Here is a 23,230-nt window from a genome sequence, read left to right as displayed (position 1 = left end):
GCAGCCCCACCACTCCGGTTGTTCCACAGAGTACAGCCAGCCACACCTCCGCCTCGGAGACACGCAGGTAGACACAGGCACTGCCATCTCGCCATGTTGCTTGGTTGAGGCTTTTTTGTTGCCTCGGTCAAAGATCACGATGGCTTCCCATCCCTTTTCATGATCAAAGTCTGCTTGGACCATTGGCTGAATTGCTCCTGTATGCTGATGAAAAGATAGTGTCCGTCGCTGCACCTGAAGGCAACAGGTGAGCGCAGGGGGCACTGGGCAGGTCAGGAGACCCGTGGCTCTCTCGTCAGGTGCCTCTGCTGCCTGAGGGAGCTGCTTCACTCTGCCTGATGGCAGGGCAGGCCCTGTGCTTGCTTTGCATGTGACCGCCCCCCACAAATAAACAATAAGCAAACTTCACTTTCACAGGTATTGCAGTAATTAGTGGATGCTTCTGGAGCAATAAGCCAAGCTATATTTTGTAGGCCTTTGCCAGGTTGGGTGTGTTCTTGTTAGAACTGGTGAGACAACCTTGTACTGGGACAGGGTGAAGCATTTTCATGTTGAGGAGCTTGGATTTTAACTACACTTAAGTTACTTGGTTACTTGAAAGGTTAGTTTTAGAAGTTTTATTGCTCCATATTTGAATGCGGAGGTTGTATATGTTAATATATGGAATATGGGCTAATTCAATAACTCAGTAAAGTTGACAAGTGTGAAAAAGTTCACAATTAGGACAATTTGGCTCGATCCTTTCTAGGATTAAGAAAAAAAGCTTCCAGAATCCACCAAGTATGTTTCAGGAGTTTTGATGATTTCAAAGGCTTTCTCACATGTATGTGACCTCTTAGCTGCTACTAATGAATACATTATCCTGTTTTTGCCGGGTTTTCTCCATAATGCCCAACCTCCTATTTTTGCACCCACTGTTTATTTTTCGGTCTGTCATGCATTAACCCACCCCGTACCGTTTCCGGCTATGATTGCCTTTCATGTTTGCATTTCCATCATAAGCTTCACAACACCCGTTTCCGTCAGCAAACGTCGGGCGTGCTCGGGCTCGGCTGCCCGGCTTCGGCCGCCACCGCCTGGCCGCGCGTCCCGCGCTCGGCGCCTGGCCGTTTCCAGGAATCCACCCGCCTTTCCAGCAAGCGAAAGCGAAAGCGAAATGCGGCGGCGGAGCGAGGCGCGCATGTGCAGGAAAGTCCCTGCCGCTTCTCCGGTCGCTTGCGGCAAGGGGTCTGCCCAGCTACCGGTGACGCGCGGGCCTGCGGTCTTTGCCATTGGAGGAAAGGAGGCGGGGTATAGGCGTGGAGTTCGCCCGGGGAGCTCAGACCGACTCTCGCCTGGGAGCTGCCAAGCCGTGCGCGTCGAGCGTCTTCTGCACCGGTCGGGGCCGCAGCCATGGCGAAGGGGCTTCTCTTGTGCGCGACGTTCCTGATGTGCGTCAGCGTCCTGCTGGCCGTGCAAAGTAAGATCGTACTTGCGTCCCCGGGCTCGGGTCTTGCTCGGCAGGGCTGCCCGGCGTAATGGTGGGGGGCGCGTTCTCGGGTTGCCTTCTCCGACCCCATCCCTCGCACGCCGTCTCTGCCGACCCTGGCGGGCAGTCGCTTCCTCCCGCCGGGCTCGTCCCTCGGCGGGGTCGGTGGCGCGGGCTTGGCTCAGCCAAGTTCAGGCCAGCGCCACATGTCCCAGACCCGCTGTACGGGCGTTTGCCCTTGATCCGCAGCTTCACTTTTATTTTATTTCCATGCCGCCCTTCGAACAACCAGAGTGAGTCCAGTTGGGCGGGGGGATGCCTACTTCCAGGAAAGTACTTAATCCAGTATTTAAACCTGGACTTGCCTCCGAGGCGCTTTTGGGGGGAGAGCACGGAAATTCCGATCTGTGTTTTACTGGTGTAGGATGGCCAAGAAGAAGGAAATTGTCCAGATCGGTTAGTTCGGCATCGAGGGGAAGGTTTAGGTTTGGAGGCAGCGTAGGTCTCACAGGTCCCATGTTGGGGTGGGATAGACGACAGCAGAAGCCCAAGGAGCCCTCAAAGCACGCCCCCCCCCCCCCGCGGCTCTTCCTCTTTCCTTTGCGTATCACTTCTAAACATGGTTACTTCACATTTCCGGCCCATCTGCGAGGCGAGATAACGCCCAGCCCTGAAACACAAGATTAGACGTTTTCCGAGGACAGGGCCAGTGGATTTCAAGAAGACTGTTCAGTAGGAAATTATGGATCTACCACCAGTCCATTTGTTTGGGGTGGGGCAATACATTTCTGAAGGCAGGAACACTTTTTACCTTCCTAGGAAAGAATAACAAATAATAGAAATGTAGTGAGGTTTCCCATTCCTTATTAGGAGGTTTCACGATGGTGTGTTGGAGCTTTGAAAAAAAACAAAAAAACAAAAACAAGTGTGTGAATTCTGGGAAATTTGGACGGGAAGGGAGATTTCTGCTTCGCTTGGTCCTGATCTTACCCCTCGCCAAAACACCTTTTCTGCCCAGCCGCCCCTGTCACAGTTCCCCAGTGGGAAAGGGCTACTCCTTGCCGTAGAAAAGACAGATCCCCGATGCCAGGGTCGTGGTCTGCCTTTGCCCCTGCCTTTGTTTGGGTTCCTAGCAGTGAACTCATGGCGAAAATTATGTCGCGGGGACAGTGATAGAAAACCGTGGACAGGCCTTCAGGCTGTTTGAGTTGGAGGAAATCCATCCTCCAATATCCAAGTGTTCTGATTTTTTCCTAAAAATAAATAAAAAGAAGCAGGCAGAAGCCCCTTCCACGTGACCAAAGGTGGAAGGGGGGTCAGCAGCCGGTTGTGGTCTCCTGCAGCTCCGCTGATCCCTTGCCACTGCTGACTAGGACTGATGGAGGGCCACCAATGATCCCCCTTTGCTCTGTTTCTCTGCACTGTGAAGCTTCCGGTGTGGGGATAGTATTTGTAGAAAAGGGTGTTTCCGCTGCAACTGCCGCTCTCAGCAAATCCAGGCAGCTGTGGGTCTGTGTTCAGGGCTACAGCTCACAGTAGAGGGGCAGCTGAGGTGTGCAGGTGAGCACAGGTGACCTCACAATCTATGCACTGCACGGGGCACTGTTTGTTTATGGGACTGATCTCCACAAATGAAGACTGGGGCACGCATTGACTTAGCCGGTCAAGGGAAGGGAAGGGTGTGTGCTTTATCTTGCCCTGTGGGCCCCTTTTCTGCCGAAAATCCCACATCCTGAGCCGCTTTAGCCTTTGGGCTTCAAATGTGTAGTGGCCCTTGTGAACACTTCCCTGGAAGTTGTGGGGGGAGTCGAAGCGCCTGTGTTTATGTGTGGGGCACTGAGTGGGAGAATGGCCAGCAGAGAGAGGGCCGATCGCATTCCCAAGCCGCGTTTGATTAAAACAAAACAAAGCAGCATCGGGACTTTGTTTCGTTGTGTTTGCTGGCTTACTTCCAGGGGTGTTTTACATAGTCATGTCCTTTGCCCTGTTTCCTTTGTGTGACAGTTGCAAGTGCCAAGAGAGGAATAAGATGGACTCTTGGTCATTGCCTGGGCGTAGAGCAGATGCTGCTTCTGCTTTCTCTTTTCCTTTCTCTTGGTGCATAAAATGTCGCTCTCCTTGCTTTTTAGGTCTAAGTGTATTCATCTTTCCTGAAACTTGCATCTGGGATGCAGTCCTTGCAGCAGGACTTCTGCTCCCACAGCATATATCTGTGGTCAAAGGATTGACTGTGTGTGCTTGCTTTTGTGTGTGACAATAGGCATGTGGCTTCCTACACAAAAGCATTATCTGGGAGTAAATTTGTCTCGCTGTACCTGGGCCAGATTGCATGGCAAGTACCGCCTAACAGGACACTTTTCCCCCGTCTCTCATCCCTGCAGAGCCTCCCACAGTGCAGGTGTATTCACGCTACCCTGTAGAAATCGGCAAGAGCAACATCTTGAATTGCTACGTGGAAGGCTTCCACCCTCCAAAAATCAACATCACTCTTCTGAAGAATGAGGATCCACTGAGCACAAAGCAGACCGATCTTTCATTTAAGGAAGACTGGACCTTCCAGCTCCTGACCTACGCAGAAGTGTTTCCTAATGGAAAAGATCGTTATTCCTGCAAAGTAGAGCATGCTACCCTGGAAAACCCAAAAATTGTCCAGTGGGGTAAGTGCTTTGTTACTTTGTGGCATTGACACTTCTCATTCCCTTTCTTCCTATCCTAGGACACGAAACATGAATGTTTGTGCTTTTTGGTCTGTGGCCACTGTAGACTGTGCATTTGGGCCACCGCTTACCTGTCTGGGGCAGAGTTAGGCAGATCTTCAGGTGCTCTGCTCCTAAAGCCCCCCACCGGCACAGCCAGTGCTCAGAATGGCTAGGAATTGTAGTCCAGAAATATTCCGAGTCATTGCTGGAATCAGTTAAAGGAATCAGTAGAACAACGCTGCTTTCTGGCAGATGGAATGAAAGCAAGAAGGAACTCACCGGAAGGGTTAGGAGGTTTGCTAGTCTAGTGAGCAGTCCTCCTCTCTGGTAAATATATTTTCTTAGGGTATTATCTACTTAGTCGTTTCTTTCTGGACTATCATAGATGGGTATTGCTTAAATATAATTCTGCTTTTACAGCTATTGCATTATGACATTTCTTGCTTGCCAGCTCCGATTTGCTAGACAACTTTATTCTCTTCGCAATATTCCATGCCACTCTTCCTCCTCTCAGCCCCCACCGTTTGCCTCTGCTGATAATACAGACGCATATTTCACTTTTCTGTTACTGACAAATTGTGCAACAGGCATTCCATCATTGTGGTGATTTGATGATTTTATACACATACTTCATTTTTCAAAAATGACCAGGCAAACTCAAATTCTTGGGTCTACCTTTTGTTGTTGCTACAGACAGTACTGTAACTTTGCATCTCTTGTACTTTTTTAACATAAAATGTATTCTTCTAATGTTAAGTGGCAAGAAGTAGAGCCAGGAAACTATTTAGCCGTGTCCAGATATTTGAAATAGAAGTGATTGCAATATATTCCGAGGCTTCTGATGGGGGCAGTCCTTCCTTGCAAAAGGAGCCACTTTTCATCGGCCGCAGCTTGGGCAGGTCGCATGGCATCCATAAGCGGAGGTGACTGGTGTTTGCTGAGATCGGCGGGGTGCAGGCTGGGGCACCGATTTGTAGGCAATGCCAGTTTCACAGCCGCCCATTGTACAGAAAGGCCTGCAAAAGCAAATTAACTTGGACTTGATGTCTGCAAAGCGGAAGACTGGCGAGGGGAGAGGTTCATGCGGCCCCAAAGAGTTGCCTCTGATGTGGTTATTTTGTCTTGCAGATCAGGAATATTAAGAGAACTCTCATGAGCAAATAAGGTAAAGCACATGTCTATATATACATCATGAAAGTTGTAGCTGCTATGAATTCTATCCATGTATGTAGATATTTATTTATTAAGAGAGGTAGATTTTACTTTTCCTTCATAAAAGAGATCCATGGTGGTTAACAAAACAATATGGACCGAGTTCTGTTGGGCTGAGAGTCCGGTGGGCCCAAAGTCACCCAGCGAGCTCCCTGCTTGAGTGGGGCCTAGAACCCAGAAATAGTTTGCTGCTGTTGCAATTACAGGTGTGTGTGCAGTTGTAGTCGATATGTTCATATTTTTGGAATAATGCCTTGTGAGGGACAAGTGTGCCTTGAATGCAGGCTAAATATTTTTTAGCTAAATATATACGTCAATGTTGTATTTCGCTTCTTTTCACTACAGCCATGTCAGGTTAGGCTCAAATAGGCCACCCAGTGGTGAACATGAGGCAGGGCTTGAGTCCCAGGACTTTGCTTTCAAAAGAATGCATGTAATGTTGGGCTTCTGTTTTTCTTGTCTTCAGGTCTGGCATTCCCTGCCTTTATAAACGCCTTCTTGCAGTTTTTCTACTTATAACCGATTGCAGAGCTCTTTGGGTGGTTTTCTGTACCAGACTTCGCTGAAACATCATGTGCATTTTCCTATATCGGATTGTTAACTTTTTCTACTGTTATAAACAGAAAAAAATGGAAATCTCAGTATCAGCCGTTCTGATTCAGGGCTATAGCAATGCTTAAAATGAAAAGATTGTATTTGCCTTAAAATGCTTTTATGGAGCTGAGCATGAATTGTGTAGCAAAGAAAGCCTGTTAGAGATAAATTGTGAAGCATTTGTATTTTACTACTCTTCATAAGATGACCCTAAGTCTCTCTATCATTTGACCTGTCTGAAATGTAACTGCATAATTTTTCACCCTTTAATAAAGTGGCACTGATCATTATTTGCTCTATAACAGTTGGTGTCTTTGATTTCTTGATTCACTACACAGCTCTAGTTGTATCTATCAGATGCAAGACCCACCGAGTTCATTAGGGCTTGCCCCCAGGTTACTGTATTGGATAAAGCACATTTAGGCAAAATGGAGTAGAACTTACTCCATCCAGTGTTCAGTGCCTTGGGTTCCTCACAAAAGGGAAAAAGGCACTAATCTATACTATTTAATGCCTCTTTTCGAAGTGCTTCATACAAGACCTGCCCTATGGTCATACTATTCTATAAGTCCATATTAATCTACCTGTGAAATGCAGAGGTGCCTAAAGTTTCTTCTGGAAGTTACTGGAATAAAAAATGATTACAAAACTGGAGGCGAGATTGGCTTCAAACCTGCAATTTGGATAGAAACTGCTGATGCCAAGGCAGAGTGCGGCAAGAACCAGGAAGCCTGCGGCAATCCCACACTAAAACCACCGGACAACACCCAGAGTTGCAGCTGATTTTGAATCTCCCAGCAGTAACAGAAAGAAAGTGAAAGGAGTTGCAGAGAGGGAAGGAACTTGAAGAAAGTGTAGCAAGGTGGCAAAGCAGTGGGCACCTTTCTAGAGAGACAACCACATAGGAGTGGCAGCCTTGCCTTTGATGGCCAATTGTGCAAGCAGGCATGATGGGGGTGCGTGCAGAGGGCCTCCACCCCCGCAGGGTCCTCCTCAGCCCCAGTGACACAACCTTCGTGTCCACCTGCTCCTCCCTCTGGCCGACTACAGTGGTGAAGAGAGGAGGAGATGCCACCAATTGCCTGTTCAGTGGCTCCCTGCCCATCTAGCAAGTTGGTGGTGCGAACGATAAGCGAGGAGTGAAAGCAGCACGTGATCATGTCTGAGCAGGTGGACTTGCTAACAGAGGGACCCATGGAGGATGTTTGCCCCAAAGACCCCCAAAAACCTGGAGGTGACACTCCAGTACAACTTGATTAGATGTTTTACTGGTTTGGTGTTTTTTTTTTTTTTTTATTGGTCTAGGTGGAATGGAAAGGATAGAAATAGCAGATTTACAACACAAAGTAACAAAGACAAGAACAAGAACGAAATAATGTTTACATGCACAATGTTTCATAACATTTGCCCCAGTACCTTGGGGCAAATTCCCACTGATCCAAATGTGGGCCATTCCAGAATGAAGTTTTATAAATCGGTTTCTCCAACCTTTGGATACCTGGAGTGCATGAGGAAGTTTTAACCAAGCACCTACACATACCTCATGAGAGAAGGATTTCTATGTATACAGTGTGAAGGAGACATGAGATAGCGCTGAAGGACGAGTAAGATGAGGCTTACCTGAGGACAGTTAATTTTGGTTTCCCTGTGAGAGTTTCGTGGTGCGGCCCGAGGACAAATCTTGTCACAGGAATCCAGGTGGAATCTTCTGGAAGAGGAGAACAGTTGGTGCGGCAGTTACTAGTCAGGACTCTAACGCTGGCTAATGACGCAGAAATCCAGAGTCTCTGCAGAAGAACGTTGTTCGGGAAAGCAGGTGAGCCATTCTGACAATGCACGGAGAAATGGCAATACCGCAGGGAGCAGGGAGGACGAACGGCAACTTCCAGATGGGCCAGTGCCGTCCTCTGGCCTGTCTTGATTAAAAAGGAGTTCTAGAGAGGAAGGGTGGTTTTGATAGGGGAAGGCATAAAGTCAGCACCGGTAAACGAGACTAAGGTGCTATCTTAAGCTTGTTTAGACCAAAAGTCTTACAACTCCCGTCATGCTGTAGTGTGCTGAGAGTTGTTGGACTGGGGTTTTTTTTTGGGGGGGGGGGCATGGGATGGCACCCTAAGCTAGTTAATGGATTAGACAAACCAATTAAAGCATTTTGATTGTCTAAAAAGTTTTCCCTGATTAATTTGGCAGCAGATTTTAAATGTTTTTTTTTAATGCGGGTACTTCTATAAACTAGATGGGATTGGCAAGCGGTCTTTGAGGCACTCCCTTCTGAGTGAGAGATGGTAGGAATGATCAGGCAGTGTGTGTCATGTTTGTACAAATCCCAAACTGGTTTGGGTGATTTAGGAATTAAAAATCTTCCACCCCAGACTGCATACTGAAGGTTCATTAGTAATCTGCATTTGGAGGGACACTAACACACAGACTGCGCATCTCCAAAAATTAGTTTATTCTCCCAGAGCTCTTCTTACAAGGAAAACCTCAGGACACAGAGTAGGGCAGGGAGAGCAGAGGATTAGCATCCAATGAAGCTGCCAGCGCTCTGGAGTCTCCACACCGATACACCTGAAATGTTGCATGGTTCTTTTATTTTTGCATAGCGACGCCTTTGTGACAAACAACATTTTCATATAAATTATCCAGAAACTCTTAGGAGAACTAAGTCATTCATTCTCCCCGTCCATCCAAACTCTCCTCTGAGGTGGTTTTGGGGCAGCCCACTAGGACTGGGGTCCTGGATCTTTCTTTTGGGATCCCAGATCCTTGATGGGCATCTCCCCCATCAGTGCTGTCCACTGAGAAGTCCTGAAATAAGCGCCCCGATGATCTCCGTTTGCATCTGATGCCCCTGGACCAAAGGGGATTTTGCCCACATACATGTCACCTCCTACTGGCCCCTGCGCTTGAGTCTGTCTGCCTGGGGTATTTTCCCCCTGAAATAAAATGCCCCCTTTCCCCTGTCACTTGTTATAGTGTAGAATGACCTTTCCCAAACCTGGAAACACCCCCAGGTGTTTGGACTTCAGCTTCTCTCAGTCAGCCTTCCCCGTGGTCAGGGATTTGGGGACTTGTAGCCCAAAACACATGGTCAGGGACGTCACATAGCTTATGGCTCAGCTTTGATTACACTTGAGAGCTTTGCCAAAAACGTGTGTCTTAAAACTGTGGCTCCCCCATGAGTGTCCAGAAAGGCCTCTCCGTCACCGACACTGCCATCCTTTGAGAGCCTCTGTCCCATGGCTCTTTAATGCACCTGGCAAATTGTTTCAAGTTGTTTTAGCTGTCTTATAGGATGGCAATATTTTAGCAAATAATCTTTTTAGCTGCCTTATATGGTGTATATTTTTATTCCATTGCAAGTCAGCTTGAGTTGATTCGACCATGGCAGCCTTCCCTGGCCTTGTGTCTTCCAGATGCATTTGGACCACACTGCCCAGAATTCCCAGTCCAGGGCCCTGCTCCTTGGGAATTCCGGGAGTTGTGCCCCAAATGCCTCTGAGGGCGACCAGGTTGAGGATGGCTGGACTATGTCCTCTAAGAAATCAAATAAATAATAATGATAAAATTAAGAAAGTACTTTCTTTTTCCACTTCCTTCTCCTCTGCAGGATGCTCCTATCGTGACAGCCACCTGAGGGCTTTGCTTTCGGCCATCATGTCCACTTCCACAAGCAAAAACCCTTCCATGTCCTCAGCCACGTCTGTCAATGACCGGACAACCAGCCCCGTTGTCGCCAGCTCCTCCACCACCTCGTGGGACCTGCACGCGGATGACTTCACCAAGGACCTTTCCTGCTCTCTGTGCCTGGAGCTGTTCCGGGAGCCGGTCATTCTGTGCTGCGGCCACAACTTCTGCAAGCATTGCCTCGAGGCCACCTGGGCGAAAAAGGGGGTCTTCTGCCCAGAGTGCCATGGAAACGTTCCGGACCGGCAGTACATCCCAAACACAGCCCTGGAGAAGATGGCGGATCGGGTCAAGGCCTTCCACGTGGGCTGCCAGCAGCAGAAGTGCATCGAGCACAGCGAGCCCCTGACGCTCTACTGGAAGCCACAAGAGAAGCTTGCTTGCTTCACCTGCCGGGAAAGTCAGATGCCCAAAGACCAGTGCACCCAGTTCCTCCTCATCCCAGACGCCGTGCAGATCTACACGGTAACACGCCCGGCAAAAGTGAAGGGAGCGGGCCGACAAGCACCCGGCCACGCTCGAGGGGGAAATTTAAAATACCTGCTGATCACCTTGATTCTAAAATCAGCGGGAAGACTGGCTGGATCATGTTTTAATGATCAAGGGAGAGTGGCCCCGTGTGCACGTCACAGTAGCCAGTTGTGGGTCAATTCATTCACAAATGGTGCCCCCAGTCAGAATATCCAGCCTCACGCTGGAGGTTACTTCATGGTATGCGAACGCAGACACTGGAGGATGATCATGGGTTAAACAACTCACCGTTGACCTAGAATGAGTTCTTAGCGGAACGAACGGTTGTTCAACCCAGCATTCACCACAGCGCCTGGATTTGCACATTCTGGTGGGTAAATTTTCTGATGTTCTTCCCACAGGAAAAACTGCTCATGATGAGAATTCAGCTCAGATCCATCTTGGTGAAGCTGGAAGTGTTGAAGAATGCCCAGGAAGAGAAGATCGCTAATCACAAAGTGGGTGCCATTAATCCAACCCCAGTTCCTTACTTGAATATTATTCTGTTTTTATGGCCAGGGAGGTTCTCTCTTAGACACTTTTAGTCTGAGCAAAAGAACACACTAGGGTTAATAATTCAAAGAACTTTGAGGAAGCAGTGAAATCAATGCCATCAGCAGCACCCTTTCTGTGTTTTCAGAGTTCTTGTGGCTACATACCTACAAAAGCTATATAGGTATCCATCAATAGTATGTATAACAGATTGGAAAAATTCCTCAGGTTTTTTGGTGTCAGGATGGGTGACACAAAGTAAACTTGCCTAGTCATGCAATCTTACACTGACCCTAAAAGGAGAAAGACATTATAAAACATGGTTAGTCTCTCCAAACAAATGTTGCTGACCTTTCACTATTAAAAGACAAGTGAAAGATGGAGAGTTAAAAAGCATCAAACAAAGTTAGTATCTGTCACTAGGGTGCTCTTTGCTTTATGTAATAAATTGTATTGTTCTAGGAGAACAAACTGCAACTCCAGTACCACATCTCCTTGGAATTCCTAAAAATGCACCAGTTTCTTCACGGCAAGGAGAAATTGTATATCAACCAGCTGAAGGACGAGGGCGAAGTCCTCCTTCAAGAAATGGAAGCAAATCTAAACAAACTCCAAGACCAAACCCAAAGCGCTAAGGATACCCTGGCCTGCATTCAGGTGCGGCTTTACCAGCAGAATTCTTCCAGCTTCCTGAAAGTAAGTTTTCTAGGCTTGGCTGCACAATATTGCTGGGGATATCGGTGCTGGGCTGATCCCAGGGCGCTGTGGACTCTGGAGCCCAGCCACCAAACACTTCTGGTGCTTTATCATACCACCTGACTGAATTTGGTGGAGCAAAGGATAGAATTTGCAGGCTGTGTCTTTAACTCGTAGCTCTGCAGAATCATTGGGCAAAGGCAGTTCTTTGGCCCATCATAAATGTAGCCGATGTGGAGGAGGTGACCAAGTGTTTTCTGTCCTCGTCAACCATCTGTTTGCATTTTCTGGGTTATGAGTATTTTGCAATGGCTCTGAAAGGCACTTACCGGATTTCTGTTCTTTCCCTCTTTTTCTGTGACAGGGAATAAAAGCATTCATGGAACGGTAAGCAAATATTTAAGCAGATCTTTTCAAGCTATTCTAGCACACCTACTTTAAACAGTGAAGACATGAAGCTATCAAATGGGCGCTGGGAGTGGAGAGCAAAAGGAGAACACTTTCTGGCTGGTGTCGGCCTCCTGGGGACTACATGCCTTTTCCCCTCTTCTCAGCCAAAATGTTCCCAGCGTAGCATGAATTCAGTAACATAAGGCAGTCCCTGTCTGCGGGCTGACATATTCGAAAAGAGATGGAGATGGAGAGGAAAAGATTCGTCAGTCTTCCAGCAAGGCTGGTGAATCACCCTCACTTTCTCTGTCATCCCCCTCTGCCCAGCCTGCGGCCGTGGCGGCTGATAGTGACCGTTGAGGGAGTCGTCTCGGATGGTTTTTCAACAGGGCAATGGAGTAGCTCTGCTTCTCCAACTCCTGCAGGTGAATTCCAGACCCATGGCGGCTGGGGGCATGGGATACATGCAGGGAAGGGGCTGGGCCACGGATACCCCGCTCGTTCTTGCTGCTGTGTGGCATCCAGGCATCTCCAACTTCTGGTGAGCCCGCGAACAAGAGCCCTCCAGGGTCTCGCTCGGATCGTCCCAGTTGCAGCCTGTGGCTTCCTTCATGGAGTCAGTCCATCGCATATCTGGTTCCCTGAATGCACTACAGGTTTTGATCTTTGCCGTATGTAAGGCAGGCAGCTTCTCATATGTGAAGGGCAGTAGGGCCTGTCCCATCTGTAGCTGTGAGCCACTGGGAGGAACCTTGGGTCCGCGGTCCCAGGCTGCCCCTTCTGAGGTCCCGATGCCCCGGATTCCCCCAGACGGCCATAGTTCTTCTCTTGGCCACACCCCTTTCTGATCCACCACCAGCCGTTTGGTAGTTCTTTTGCGTTTCGCCTCTACTAATATATTAGAGGCTTTTGTCGGGGGGGGGGGTATTATTTGGCCCGTCCCTTTGCTATCAGTGCCAACTGCTTTGCCCTTGGCTTTTTGATTGTTGTCCCTGAGAGCTTCTCCAAAACTGAATTTGGCCTCGGGCTGAACGTGGTCTCCCACCCCTCCATTAATCCTTAGTTTAACACATACAAGATTGAACAAACTCCACTTCTCCTGCAATGTCCAACCCAGGAACTGGCCCCTCACAAACTTGGGAACCAGCTCTGTGAATGCCTCAGCTAGTATCGTAATGTTTGAAAGTGAAACTTCTGTGTGTGTGGCTTTCAAAAATATAGATTTGTGTGTTCTTTTCTTGACCATGGGCAGTAATTAATTCTTGGAGATGAGCCAGGATTGGTGAGCCAGGCTGCAAGGGCTTGGCGAGTCTATTCAGCCCTGTGGGAAATTATTCATCGCAAATAGACCAATATTGTTCCTTTATGCTTAAAACATTCAGTTAGGCTGGTTTAGAACAATATTTTTCTTATATAAAAAAAATCAACTCCTGAAGGAAGCAGAACTTGGTCTGCAAACTGGGAAGAGCATCTGAAAGTTTTATCATTGCAATGTACATATTGAATTAATGTCTTCCTTAATGTTAACCAGGTAGCATATCTGAACTACTAGAACTATTTTCTAGAACTGTTTTTTCTGGAACCATCATCACTTTCTACTAATGGGAATGGCTTGTGCAGGATGGAGGAGAAAACGGAGAATTCATCTCTGGGCGAACTAGTGACTGGGACACTAAGCCCAGGGGACTTCAAGGGGCCCATTCATTATGCTGTGTGGAAGGAGATGAAGTCCATCCTCAGCCCAGGTAGAGCTGCGTCCCACTCTGGTGGTTGTTTCTGTCGGCAGTATTTCTCTGTCGCTTCTTTTCTGAGCAAATCCTGAAACCGTTTGCATGTATTTATATTTATGCTCCTCACCCTCACAAACAATAGTATTCTGGGTTGCTCCAAGCATAGTTCGTGGCTGGGGGGAAGCCAAAGTAAACAGATGCCATTTCGGGAAGTGGAGACCATTCCGCAGGGTGGAGAGCTCTCATCTCATGTCTTTGCCAAACGGAGAACAGTAGGCGGCAGGACAGACAACGAGGCATCCCTTGGAGATCACAGGACCTGGGACACTGGTATAAGAGGAGATGCTCCTTCATTTAACCTGGTTTTGAGCAGTGCATACAAAAATATGCAACATATATTCAATAATATTTTGTATATTGATGCCAGCACCTTCTGGAACAGCTTGAGGGCAGCCGCTTAGAATTCAAACGGTCACTCAACTTTAAGTGAACTTAAGCCGGTTAAAATCATAGACTAGTAGACAGATAACATCAATCTGCTTCCTTAATAAAAAGAGACTGAATTCCTCACCCCCCTGTATCCTTCCTTAAAAGGAGGTTTCAGAAGAAGCATGGGTTTACTCGATCACCCGCCTTCCATATGACTGGAAAGTTTTGTTCACATGGTAGGTGGGACCGAAGGAAACCTGGAGGCCTGCAAATCTAGGAGATCAGAGAGGCAACGATTAACTTCAGGGGCAGTGCGAACGATGAACGTGTGGCCACTTTGCAGGAGAGATTTGAAACCGGAAGGAATCTCTTAGTAAGTGTCACTGGGACCAACAGGCCTTGGTGGCAGCTTATGAGAGAGTCACGACTTTGCTACAGCCGGTCACTGCCATGCTACTTCCAGGAAAAGGCGGACGCATTCCCAGTGGGGCTGCACTGCCTTTCTGTTGGTTCAGAGAAAGTGGATTTTTCTTTCTTGTAGTGGTGGACCAGCCAATCCAAGTTTCCCTCCCATTGTGGAACGTCACGTATGCAGAGTTCTAGACGGCCTCCCTCCCAGGCGATGCATGGAGCCCACCCAGGCCCACTTAGCTTCAGCAGGGCTGAGGATGCATCTGCCTGCAGAGCATGCGCAGGGAACATAGGTGGCCCAAGAGACGGATCTCACAGACCGGTTAACTTTGTCCTGTGGCGTGTTCTTACAACAGGCCTCATTTATTGGGGTTCAATTGCTTTCCAGTGTCTCTTGTGCTACAATAATCACCTTACTTATTCACCAGACATCTCCTGCCTCACGCTGGACCCCAACACGGCCCACCCAAACTTGGTTCTGTCTGAAGGGATGACTTGCGTGAGGCATAACGACAGAAAGCAGGTGCTACCAGACACTCCGGAGAGATTTGACTGCAGCGTTTCCGTCCTGGGGTCTGTAGGGTTCACCTCTGGGAAGCACTACTGGGAAGTGGATGTGCAGAAGAAGACCAAATGGACTCTGGGAGTCGTGAGAGAGAGCATCAACCGTAAAGGGAACTACCCGCTGTCGCCCAAAGAAGGACACTGGCTTATAAAGCTAAGGAACAAGAATGAGTTAAAGGCTGTAGATGTCCATGCCAAGTGTCTGTGTCTGCCCCAAACGCCTGATAGAATTGGGATCTATTTGGATTACGAGGGTGGCCAGGTGTCCTTCTACGATGCTAGCACAATGTCTCACATGTACACTTTCACAGAAACTTTCACGGAGAAGATCTATCCTTATTTTTGTCCATGTTTGAACGACTCTGGAGAAAACAGTGCACCCCTGAGAATTATTGCTTTTAGTATGTGAGGAAAAGGGCCGCCTGCAAGGCCTGGACCTCTGGGCTGTTTGGGCAGCGCACGGGATCCAGTGCTAGGTTCTTGATGGTGTTGACGGGGAGCGGGGGCCAGCTGGAGTCCTTGCCCTTCTCTTGGGATAGTTACTCCTGCCCTTCCTGCAGCACCGCTGCACGGACGGTTACGCCGTTGCGTCCAAAAAGGTGGCAAAATTCCCTTCAGGCCCCTTAAGTGGCATCCCAATTTAGGTTCCTGGGTTTCTTACAACTGATCATTCCTAATTGCAAGGTTGATAAGAGAGGGGTTCCCTTCAGGAGAGCTGCTCATTTGTGAAAACTCATTTGTGAAAGACTTGTTCATTAACTGCAGCAAAAGTAAAAATAACAAAACACATTCACTTTGCAAAGTACGTTTGGAGCCTATATAAAATTGACACTCTGTATATTTATTAGAAAATATTAAGCTTAGGAAAGGCATGACAGAAGTTCAAAGTTTAGCAAGGTGAACTTATTCAGAAAAGAAGCAAAAGTGAGAAAATGGGGAAATGCTAAAAGTATTGGAGTTTCAAAAGTAATAAATTTATTTGAGCAAGTAAGTCATTCCCTAGCAAAGCTGTTTGTCCTTATTTCATTTACTACAATACTCCTTTATACTGGTTTCATTTAATGCAGTCTGTCTGGGTTTCCTACTGGGTTCTTTTAATGTAATAGCTCCTCTTAATTACACGGTGTAACGGTGGACTCTAGAAGGGTCAAAAACAAGTCTTTACAAAGGGAAAGAACCCGTCTGTTGCGTATTCTATCCATTTCACACTCAACAAATATTTATTGTGGGGATCCATATTTCTGTAAATAAACCCTCTGGTTTTGCCACTGCCGCCTGAGGGGATCAGTTTGCCCTTTTGCGGCACTGGGGCCCACATCGAGATCGGGCCACCTGGGAAGCTGAGAGGACCCAGCACCCCGGCTTCCCTTGCATCCTTTTTTCCCCTCCTGGCCAGCAGCATCAGGGTGGCTGAGCCCGGCTGCCATTTTAATTTCCCACAGTTCCCCTGTCTGCTGTGGATGTGAAGCATGGTGGGAACTGAAAAGGGCAGCTGTGGCTGCCTGGCGCTGCTCAGCCCGATCCTGCAGCCTGTCACAATGGGGAAGGCGCTTTGACGCCCCTCCACGCAGCCCTGGAATTGGGCTTATTGCGACAAACCCCCTTTCGATTTAAACCACTGCCAAAATGGCGGGATGGGTGGGCAGGATGGAGAGAGTCCAGGGCCCTCTGGGCAGGGCAGAAGTCACCATGGACTCTTGCATGCAGACCGTGGCTTTTTGTGCACAACTCGCAGCGGAGAACGTGTCTGCTTTCTCTTAATTAATGGACGGAGATCATGGCTCGGGTTCTGCCCCTCTCTGTTCACCGCTGGCGCCTCAGAGGCCGACGGGGGCAGCTCTGCCAGCAGGGAAGGCAGGGCAGAAAAGGCGGGAACGGTGGCCGAGGGGCCCGACCGGCCTCCGGCGGGATGTTCGGCGGCCACAGGGCCTGGTTTTCTCAGAGCGTCGGCCCCGAGCCCCGCCGCCTGTGGGGTAAGGGAGCTGGGCCGCGAGGAGACGCACCCCCCTCCGCATGAGCAGGACGCAGGGCGGCTGCTGAGGGAGACGACCGGCCTCGGGTGGCGGTGGCGCTCCTCTGAGGAGGCCAAGTGTCCGAAGGAGTCTGCGGGGCGACGGGCCGGAGTCCCAGGCCATTCTCTGTTCTCCAGTGCACATCCAGGAGGCACAATCACCACAGGAGGGGTCTCTGAGCATGCACAGAGAGCTTCACTGACCCCGTCTGAGCAGCCCCGGCCCTCCTCAGGCCTCCGCCCTCTGGCCGGCCGGCCGCACTGGGGTCAGGATGGAGCCGGCTCGACCGGGCCCTGGGGCTCCTGGCTGTGGCGGATCCTGGCTCTCCGCAGAGCGGCCTGGAGAAAGGCCACGGGCCAGGCGTGCAGGCGGTGGCCCGTTCCTGGCCCTGCTGCTAGCTGCCGGACTCGGAGGCAGGCTGTGCTGCCCGGAGGTTTGACTCGGCCATCCGGGGGCAGGCGCTTTTCTGCAGGATGCTCCCTGTTCGCTCTTCATCCGCATCGGCGTTCAGTCTCGGCGCACCGTCGTGATCCAAAGAGCGCGCAAGGAGCACATCCTCCTGCTCTTCCGCCACATGCCCCTCGCGGCCACTGTGGCGCAGGGCGCAACTGGCACTCGGGCGGCAGTTTCCCTTGGCTTTGAAATTCACCCCCGCCATGGTTCACGGGAGCGAAATCGCAGGCTCGTGTTGTTGTCCGAAGAACCTCTAAACGACCTGCGCAGGGAACGAGCCGTGCGCAGTAAGCGCCTCCCGCGGAAAAGGGCCGCAGCCCCGGCAGCAGCTCCAGGCCCCCCCGGGCACCTTGCAAAGGCCGCAGGGTCCGAGGCTTCATTGATTGATTAATCAATCACATGCCAATCGGAAAAGGAGGGGATGCGGTTCATCTGAAGGGAAAACCTTCCAGAAGCTTCTTCCCAGTGTTGTGCTGGTCATGGGTTGGGGGGGTACTCGTTATTAGATAATGATCAACATTTGAATAACAAAAAGGCTCGCTTACAGCCTGCAGCTATATTAGTCTAGAGCAGAAAAAACAGCACTAAGAACTGTAAACATTCCAAAGGAAATGAAATGCAGAAAGTGACCATCACGTCACCTGGTGGTCATTCAGCATCTTGGGGTACTTTAAACACTAACACAGTATTGTGGCATAATTTGTCTCAGTTTAGGGCCATGGTATGGTCAGGATGTTTCATAGGAAAAAATGTGTACAGTTGGAACTCTAAGGTCCCAACATTGCAAGGAAAATATTATATTTTATAAATATTTTAAGATCAGGAATGATCGAAGGAACCCTGCTCTCTCCTTGTGGCATTTCTCTGCAGTTACTGAAGGAGGAGTAATCACAAACCAGGATGGTGCGGATTATCTGTTTAGCAGCGATGCTTCCCACCCTGATACAAAAAGGTACATTCTGTTAGAGACTATTAGAATTGCACAGAGCCTGCCCATCCCATTCTCTGCTTCTAGGCTTCGTTTCTGATGAGCAACTGTATCTTCTGCTCCCAAAGCTTTTCCCCACTCTCCGTGAATCGCAGGCCTCCAGCAAATATTTAGCAGAGCTTTCCACATGCTCAAAAGCAATCTTATGGCTCTTTAGAGTTCTTGGTGATACAATTTTAGGAATTTTCTTGCTGTATTTCCAATTTTCTTGCTGTATTTCCTTTAGCAGCGTAAGTCGTAGAAATTGAGTGAAGCTTTTAATAGTCTGAAAATAAATACCATGACCTACTAATGCCTAGAACTGTTGTTGAAGGTCTAGCTACACAGATGAGTTGCAAAGCTGGCAATCCAGGTAATTCAGCTGCTTTTGCTTTTTCTTACTGTGTGCAACTTATGCTCCCCAGAGAACCTGGAGCAACAGCTTTCTGATCCCTCCGCTACTGGGGCAGATTGCAAGAACAGAAAGCCCAGTGAATACAGTCCCTATAAAAATTTTGGAAATTTTGAAAGCAGCAAATTGTGGAGGAAACAATTTCTTTTATAAAACTTTAATTAACCATAGATAATATAACGGAAGTACTTTAAATCCTTTGCTGTTCTGGATCAACCAAAACACCAAAAAGGTGACTTGAAGTCCAAAGTTTAACAAAATGAATGTTTAACACAAATCAAGGCAACAAGTTTTGCAGATGTGTCCCATTTACTTTAATAACGTTTTAATGCTTTATTAACTTTTCTCCTCTAGGATACACCAGAGCATAGATTATCTAGAAGACAGAATGGCAGTTTTTCATGCTTATTATCTTACTGCAAGTGCCAACTCAGAAATAAAAAACACAGTACCAATTGGACACTTTCTCCTTCCGCCAGCCTGCTTGCAACGAGGTGTGTATATACATTTATAGAGCCAAGATGCGATTGTAAGAATGGCACCCTATCCCTTGAAGGTGTCACACAGTGGCAGGCATCTACCAAGGATGCTCCTAGAAGCAGCACGACTATTCAGTAGGTTAAAAGGCCACAATTCTGCAGCAAATACTTAATGGCTGATGGCTTTTACTGACAAACATCAGCTGACAAACCTTTACTGACAAACCTTTACTGTGTCACTTTTTTGTCTTTAAATGCGCGCTCTCTCTCTCTCTCTGCATTCACTATAGAAATTAGAGAAAAAATTGGAAGTTTTGTCTGGGAACAGATACCCGAGCCTCTGAAACTGCAGGTAAGAAGGAAAAGAAAGTGCATGACTTGAATTTTCCAATTTTACAAAATTTTGTTCTATTAATTTTGTTATTGAGGATTTTTAACATATGATTTTAATATTAAAAATTAATACGGTGATCATAGGCTAAACATAGCCTGCAAAAGTTAAGTAGAATAATAAACATGACCAATGTATTTAGGACACATATTGTATGAAATTATAAAATTTTCAGACTGAAATAATTTTCTCTTATTAACTTACCAGAACCTTATTCCATTCTGAAACTTGGCCCTGGGATGTAAAATAGATATACCAGAATAATGGGTACCATATTGTACAAAATATGTTAGATTTTGCAACCTTCATTTGGTGGTTAAGCTTGTTCATCAAGTAATCTCAATGCTCTATCTACTGACTTTTTTCTAGTGTAAATACTGTTTCTGTTGCTGAGTATAAAATAAAGCCTTTATACAGTACAGTACAGACTGAAATTCCTTCAGGAAAAATACCTGGAATTGCAAGCATGGGTGTCTTGGTGGTGGGGTTTTGTCTCTTGCTTGAAGATTTTTGGATCAATGTCTCTGCAGGACATCTCTGCTTTCTCTTCCTGTCTTTATGCCTTTTCCTTCATGTTTATCCCTTCCTGCTTACCTAAGAAATTTATGAACTTAGTATGTTGGTCCTGACAAGAAGGATGGCCATTTGTTATAGTTGGGTTACGAATAATCTCTAGACTGATGTTAAGATATACATTACTTAATGAAACATTCCTATAGATGAACTGGGCATGGTTCCAACCACAATCCTTTTGACTATCCACAGCCCAGGCAGCCTGTTGAACGAAAGCGCAGCAGGGAGGGAGAAGACCGAAAGGGCGCAAGAGGCTCGGAAAGAAGGTGTGTCTTTTGTATGGCTGGAGAAATAGAGGAAGATGCGATGGCTAAATGTTCTGATGGCTGCAAGAACACGCTTTGGGCAGCTGGGTGAACTGGCCAGTCAGTTAACTTTTCAGAGTAAATGCCAGCTATAATCTCTTGCTTTGTCAACGGTCAATTTATTAAAAATGGCAGGATAATAGATTGGATCCAGATTTAATCAGTATGGTTAGCGTTTTGGCCTGGGCATCTGGGAGATCGGGGTCCTCGTCCCACTGAGCCATGGAGCTGCTTGGGTGACTCTGATGAAGTGCATCACCAAAAGTCAGGGGATGAGAAGACAAGCATATGCATGCTGTTTGCATATACTGATTTATTAGAGAGAAGTAAATGCAGAAATAGTGATCATTTAAATAGAAATAGAAATTGTACCTTAGTGTGGAAGACTTTGACCAGGTGACCAGTGTACCTGCTGTCTGAAGCATAACCCATCATGACTAGTTACCTGTGACTAACAGCACTTTGCAAACCCCGGTCAATGACTTCTAAAGGATTAAACCTGTAGAGTAAATCCAACCCCAAACCGCTTCATGAATGCAAATATATTAAGCAGTATTACACCTCTAGCAATTAGCTGATTTAGACAAATGCTTATTAAAGAGATGTAGTCCAATACAGTCAAAACAAGATTTTTTTCTTGAATAAGATGTAACCTGAGATCTACTGATGCTTCAGATATACATGAATATATAAATATTTTATGCAGATAATGCAAAGCAGAAGATGCATTCAAATATAGATTAATTCAGGTTTTAAATGTAGCTGAATTAATCAAGATATATTATGGATGTTCATCAAGTGGAAGACTTTTCTGTGGAATCTCTTTTCCTTGGGGTGAAGGCAGAAAAATGGCTGCTCATATTATATATTGAAAATTTCTTTCCAAATACTACTGTAATTATCCTTCATGGCAATACACAGATCTTTGTTTCTTAGATAGCAAATAGATGGAAAGGAAAAATAAAAGCTAAAACTTTTTTAAAAGGTAGTGTTGTATTAATAGTAACGCAAAATAAAAGGAAATGCTTTTGTTAATGATAAGCAATAGCAGTTTACTTTCTGTAATTACAGAGAAATCAGTCAAGCCCCGGGGACACTAGAAATTGGGAAACTTGCATACATTCCACTTCAAAATTATCCAGCAAGTAACATGGTGACAGGTGAGAAGAGGGTGCAGACTTAAAAACTGTAAGGACTGAATAATAGACATGGCTTGGAAACCTGGTCACTGGATGATCCAGTGTCTTTTTCTTTCTCCACGGGCTTGTGGGTTTAGGTTGGGGCTGCAGTGCTTGTTGGATCAGAGTCAAGGTAGGGGTCATGGCAGGGGCTAGAGAGATCTGCTGGACTATTGGTTAAGCAGATTATAATTCAATTATAAATAAATAAATAAGGGCTGCATTTTGGGAAAGAAATGAGCATCAAGAGATCTGATTATGGATAATTTGCATCATTTGCAATGGCCCTTAATGAAAGGCATTCTGTCTAATATATTATTCATCTCTTTCTTATGGAAACATTTATATACTACCTTTCATCATTTTAGATTTCAGGCAGAACTAGACTATTCCTGTTCAGACGTGGGTGCAGTTGGTTCAATTTGTGTTTATGACTCTCTCACCAGCTCTGTCTAGTAGGCTGACATAAAAAGTAATTGAGTTAAATTGTTGGATTTGCCATCCCCAACTAGTTTGTGCTTGGAAATTGCATCGTGTTTGCAGTTTTAAAAAGCTGGTCCCTGTTTCCCCTTGTGAATCAGCACAGGCAATTGTTATATTATGCCCCTCTCTAATTCTGTTCCTTTCCCTTGCTTATGGCACCAGAGGAAGGCTAAATGATATGAGTCACTGGAGGTTTGTGATTGGATTCCTGGCTCTTTCAATTGTTTTGAAAAGCAGCCACAGGGTGAGGCAAATTGGATCAGAGCATGGTACTCACCAAGTGCTGGAGCAATTGCTTTGCCAGGAGCAATTTCCTCCATTGAAGTCAGCTTTCCCCAATTTGCAAGGGAGGAGCCCACTACTGGTAAACCTTGGATTCATTTGAATCCTGAATCCCACACTGGGCCAGGCTGGCTAGGACAGGTTCTTGAGATGTCCAGACTGAAGTGGGCCTCCTCCAAAGAAGGCTGAACCTGAAATTTGTGAACTGTATACCTCTTCGTTGTTGCTTCACAGGTTATCCATCTGCTAAAGAGATGAAGAAATTTGTTGGGAAGATACAGGATTTTATCCCTGGCTGTTCTGGTTGTTTGGCATATTGGATTTCAAATGAAAAAAATATTTTCTCTGATAGAAAAACAAAACTGAAGTGAAAGTTAAAAACAAATGGCTTCTTATTTCTGAACATTTTTTGTGATCACTGTTGCTTACTTTGCCAGAAGAGTTCTTCTGTGCATGTTGATCCTGGAAGGAGTATTAAGTGTACCTTCGAGAGTTGTGCCATAGAATTTTAAATTTAGGGAAAGTTGTACTTCTGTGAAAAAATTATACTTTCAGAACTACCAAAAACTGTTGCAGCATTTGTCCTGTTACATGAATTTGGAGTTTGGAATAGTCTACCCTGGTGCACCCGCCTAACCCGAATATAGGGGTCAAGTTCCACTGAAAAGAGTGTGATTTTAAAAAAGCCTTCCTTGAGTAGCTTTTTCTGCACAGCTCATCCTTTCTGCCCCTTCTAAACACACTCCAACCATCAGAATCATGCCAGGACACTTGGTTTTCCCAACCCTAACCCTACCCTGGTGCACTCCCCTA

General features: G+C 46.9%; 3 protein-coding genes across 4 annotated transcripts; all 3 read left to right on the top strand.

Moving 5' to 3' along the window:
• Positions 1 to 1,301: 1,301 nt before the first annotated feature.
• Positions 1,302 to 6,275, top strand: B2M (beta-2-microglobulin). Its single transcript, XM_044450546.1, has 4 exons — positions 1,302 to 1,459; positions 3,850 to 4,125; positions 5,296 to 5,332; positions 5,846 to 6,275. Exons 1-3 carry the CDS (start codon positions 1,393 to 1,395, stop codon positions 5,307 to 5,309), a joined length of 357 nt encoding a protein of 118 aa, XP_044306481.1. The 5' UTR covers positions 1,302 to 1,392; the 3' UTR covers positions 5,310 to 5,332; positions 5,846 to 6,275.
• Positions 6,276 to 6,405: 130 nt separating this feature from the next.
• On the top strand, positions 6,406 to 15,877 carry TRIM69 (tripartite motif containing 69). Of its 2 annotated transcripts, XM_044450545.1 has the most exons (7): positions 6,406 to 7,789; positions 9,584 to 10,125; positions 10,533 to 10,628; positions 11,125 to 11,358; positions 11,723 to 11,745; positions 13,369 to 13,493; positions 14,747 to 15,877. In XM_044450545.1, exons 2-7 carry the CDS (start codon positions 9,631 to 9,633, stop codon positions 15,289 to 15,291), a joined length of 1,518 nt encoding a protein of 505 aa, XP_044306480.1. In that variant the 5' UTR covers positions 6,406 to 7,789; positions 9,584 to 9,630; the 3' UTR covers positions 15,292 to 15,877. The 2 variants fall into 2 exon arrangements, with proteins under 2 accessions (XP_044306480.1, XP_044306479.1); XM_044450544.1 differs by having other exon boundaries at positions 6,406 to 10,125.
• A 914-nt stretch (positions 15,878 to 16,791) lies between these two features.
• On the top strand, positions 16,792 to 22,779 carry TERB2 (telomere repeat binding bouquet formation protein 2; the record flags this gene model as incomplete). The annotated part of the gene is made up of 7 exons (XM_044450578.1): positions 16,792 to 16,855; positions 18,218 to 18,299; positions 19,081 to 19,220; positions 19,496 to 19,557; positions 20,362 to 20,435; positions 21,546 to 21,634; positions 22,652 to 22,779. Coding segments are annotated over exons 1-7 (639 nt in total), but the record flags the coding sequence as incomplete, so codon positions are not given.
• Between the last annotated feature and the right edge of the window lie 451 nt (positions 22,780 to 23,230).

The sequence above is a fragment of the Varanus komodoensis genome, unplaced genomic scaffold, assembly GCF_004798865.1.
Source record: "Varanus komodoensis strain SLA01 unplaced genomic scaffold, ASM479886v1 scaffold67, whole genome shotgun sequence".
Taxonomy (NCBI): domain Eukaryota; kingdom Metazoa; phylum Chordata; class Lepidosauria; order Squamata; family Varanidae; genus Varanus; species Varanus komodoensis.
Note: the sequence above shows the minus strand (reverse complement) of the source record. Positions and strands in the feature narration are given on the sequence as shown.

Excerpts from the sequence above, each read along its gene's own strand:
- TRIM69 (XM_044450544.1), top strand. The coding sequence starts at position 9,358 with ATGGCAGCCTTCCCTGGCCTTGTGTCTTCCAGATGCATTTGGACCACA. Across the intron at positions 11,359-11,722 it reads ATTCTTCCAGCTTCCTGAAA|GGAATAAAAGCATTCATGGA; the intron begins GTAAGTTTTCTA and ends TTTCTGTGACAG. Across the intron at positions 13,494-14,746 it reads GAAGTCCATCCTCAGCCCAG|ACATCTCCTGCCTCACGCTG; the intron begins GTAGAGCTGCGT and ends CTTATTCACCAG.
- B2M (XM_044450546.1), top strand. The coding sequence starts at position 1,393 with ATGGCGAAGGGGCTTCTCTTGTGCGCGACGTTCCTGATGTGCGTCAGC. Across the intron at positions 1,460-3,849 it reads CGTCCTGCTGGCCGTGCAAA|AGCCTCCCACAGTGCAGGTG; the intron begins GTAAGATCGTAC and ends TCATCCCTGCAG.